Source organism: Microtus ochrogaster, unplaced genomic scaffold (assembly GCF_000317375.1).
Source record: "Microtus ochrogaster isolate Prairie Vole_2 unplaced genomic scaffold, MicOch1.0 UNK153, whole genome shotgun sequence".
NCBI classification, from domain to species: Eukaryota; Metazoa; Chordata; class Mammalia; order Rodentia; family Cricetidae; genus Microtus; species Microtus ochrogaster.
This window is the reverse complement of record NW_004949251.1, coordinates 304247-306945: the sequence shown is the minus strand read 5'-3', so window position 1 is coordinate 306945 and position 2699 is coordinate 304247. Positions and strand designations below refer to the sequence as shown.

Sequence of the window (2699 nt, the reverse complement as noted above, 5' to 3'; positions counted from 1 at the left end):
AAAAAAAAGAATGAAAATTTCATATCTACTTCTGTCCAGTTTCTTCTGTAAGAAACAGTAGCTTAACAGTTCTCATTCAGCACAATTTGCCCTCCATGGGACATAGGCAAAGCCTGGAGACAGTTTTGATTGTAAAATTTCAGGAGGTGTGCTACTGGCCTCTAGTGGTTATCAGCTAAGAAAACACAGGCCAGTCCCTACACAAAGAATTATCTAGTACTCTTCCTTATCAATACATGTGTTCATAAACCCTTCCTTTTCTTAATAATGCCACCAAAGTGAAAACGCAGGTATTGCTAATTCAGATAAAAAAATGTCAAAAAATGCTGTAAAGTTGTTTTGTTTTCTGAGAGAAGGTCTCACTCCCCAGGTCTGACTGGCCCGAATCCTGCAGCAATCCTTTCGCTTCTGCCTCCCCTGGTCCTGCCAGGTCCAGCTTCAAAGTGTTTCTTTCCTTCAGGAGAAAAGTGAGTTTCCCACTTTCCCACCTTAAAAAATTTTCTACGCTAAAGTCGCTAAAAACCTGTAGAAAGAATGAACCTTCAACCTATGAAGCTGTGGAAGATGATAACAACAACAACAACAAAAATCACGCCAGATTTTTGTCTGGCTTTAAAGTTTAAACTGCAAGAGTTCCGCAGCCATAGCGCACAGCAAGTGCTTAGTGAAGACAGTGTTACAGCTCCTACTACACTCCATTTTCGGTATCGACTGGGGGTTGGAGAACATATCCTGTGGAAGAACTATTGTGAATTTTTTTTTTTTTGCAACTGTGCTATATTAACACACAAACATCTGTCATATCGTGAAACTGAAAATGATTTATGAAAGAATATTTTATTGTTTATTTTTTAATCAACAGGAGTGGCCATCTCCCATTTATTCAAAACTCTGTTTATAAACGTGCTGCCTATCTGTTGTATACGCAATCCTGAATGTAAACAGTTGTACATTCGGTGAGAAAGTAAGGGCTGCTTTAGAATTACTTATCTCCGCCTTATTTAATAATCAAGAATGCTTTTTTTAAATATATTTATTATATACAATATTCTGTCTGTGTTTAAGCCTGCAGGCCAGAAGAGGGCACCAGACCTCTTTACAGATGGTTGTGAGCCACCATGTGGTTGCTGAGAATTGAACTCAGGACCTTCGAAGAGCAGGTAATGCTCTTTAACCACTGAGCCATCTCTCCGGCCCCTCAAGAATGCTTAATAGAGCAGTTAGGCCAGCATAAAAAAAAGAAAAAAGCCATTCCCTCTACTCCCTGATTTCAACAAAACACAAAATAACCAAGCACACAGGTTTTACTGCCCTTTTCTACCCTGCTGACGTGAGGTCCCACACGCACACACTCTACGTGAACGCAAATGAACGCCAGTCGGAGACTAAATTATGACATGGTGAACCCGCAGGACACCACTACAACCTTCGGAAACCCAAACCCCGATGGCGTTCGCTCTTCTCGGGGGAGAAGGCTGGGCAGCCGCTGCCGTCGGTGGCGCAGGAGAGCGCCGCGCGCGGACGCGGCTTTGTTGGGGTCCCCACGCCGCACGCGCAGCCCGCGGTCCCGCCCCCGCCCTGAGCCCGGTCCGCGCGGGGCCCTTACCCGAGCGTGTGCTGCCATGGCCAGCGCGGACACGCCTAGCCAGGGCCTCGGCGACGCCCACGCTCCCCGGCGACGAGGCGGGAACCCGCTCCTCCCCGACCCCAGGCCACAGCCCCCACTCGCCCCAAACCCGGCGCCAGCCCCCGCGGGGGTGGATCGCGGCCGTCGCTCCGCCCCACAGCGCCCCCTGCGGGCAGGAGGAGCGGCCTCGGTCAACACCCGAGCCTCGCCTGGCCACAGCCCGCTTTTCTCTGCAGTGACAAAGAAAGCAGGAGAGAGAAGAGGGAAGGGCATACCTCCAGAGTGGCTCTGAGACAAGATGGCCCACGAGGCCCATCTCTGCAGTGGGCTCAGGAATCAACACGGGGAGATGGAAACTAAGACTGGCAAGGAAATGGCCGGATAAAGGACCTCCCTTTGGAACAGATTGCCACTAGGGAGAAGGGGTATACCTGGTCAGGGCCAGAAGTGCGTGTTTTTCCATCCATCCTGTTCATTCAGACTGAGAGCAGTCCACTGACCTGAGCATGGGTGGGGTTCCCTCCCTTGATGAGAGAAGCCCTAGAAAATGAAGGTAGGCTCAGGCTTCTGCTGTAGCGGACAGGTGGGCCCTAGTGAGAACAGAGAACCCACAACATCTAAGCCTTAGATTCTAAAGGAAGTGGACAAAAGTGGAGAAAGACAGAGGAAAAGGGACATGGGAGAAATGGAAACACAGGAAGACAGTGAGAAAGAGAATGGAACACAGCCAGTATCCCCAGAGAATTAACTTCACATTGCTTCCTGGTGTGTTAGCGGTCTGGCTAAAGTATCATAAGAACGTGTATGGCATGGGGCAAGTAGATAGAGAAGTAAAAGAGCCCCTGAACAGTTATGGCAGCGCGCACACGCACCTGCTTGGCATGGAATAGTAGCATGTACACATATGTATTGCTATTTGAATGGTTTATTTTAGAAAATATCACACGTGGGGTCTGGTGGTTGCCTCAGTAGGCAAAACACTTGTTGCTGAAGCCTCAATTTGATTCCAGAGACCCATGTACAGATAAAAGAGAGGGAAACAGCCGGGCAGTGGTGGCGCACGCCTTTAATC

General features: G+C 48.8%; 1 protein-coding gene across 1 annotated transcript in view; it reads right to left on the bottom strand.

Annotated features, from left to right (window-relative positions):
- Positions 1 to 1693, bottom strand: part of Znf786 (zinc finger protein 786) — a 13775-nt gene extending 12082 nt beyond the window's left edge. The window contains exon 1 of the mRNA XM_005372011.3: positions 1607 to 1693. Coding sequence (XP_005372068.2) covers positions 1607 to 1624 — 18 coding nt within the window. The 5' untranslated portion in view covers positions 1625 to 1693. The remainder of the gene's footprint in view (positions 1 to 1606) is intronic.
- Positions 1694 to 2699: the final 1006 nt, after the last annotated feature.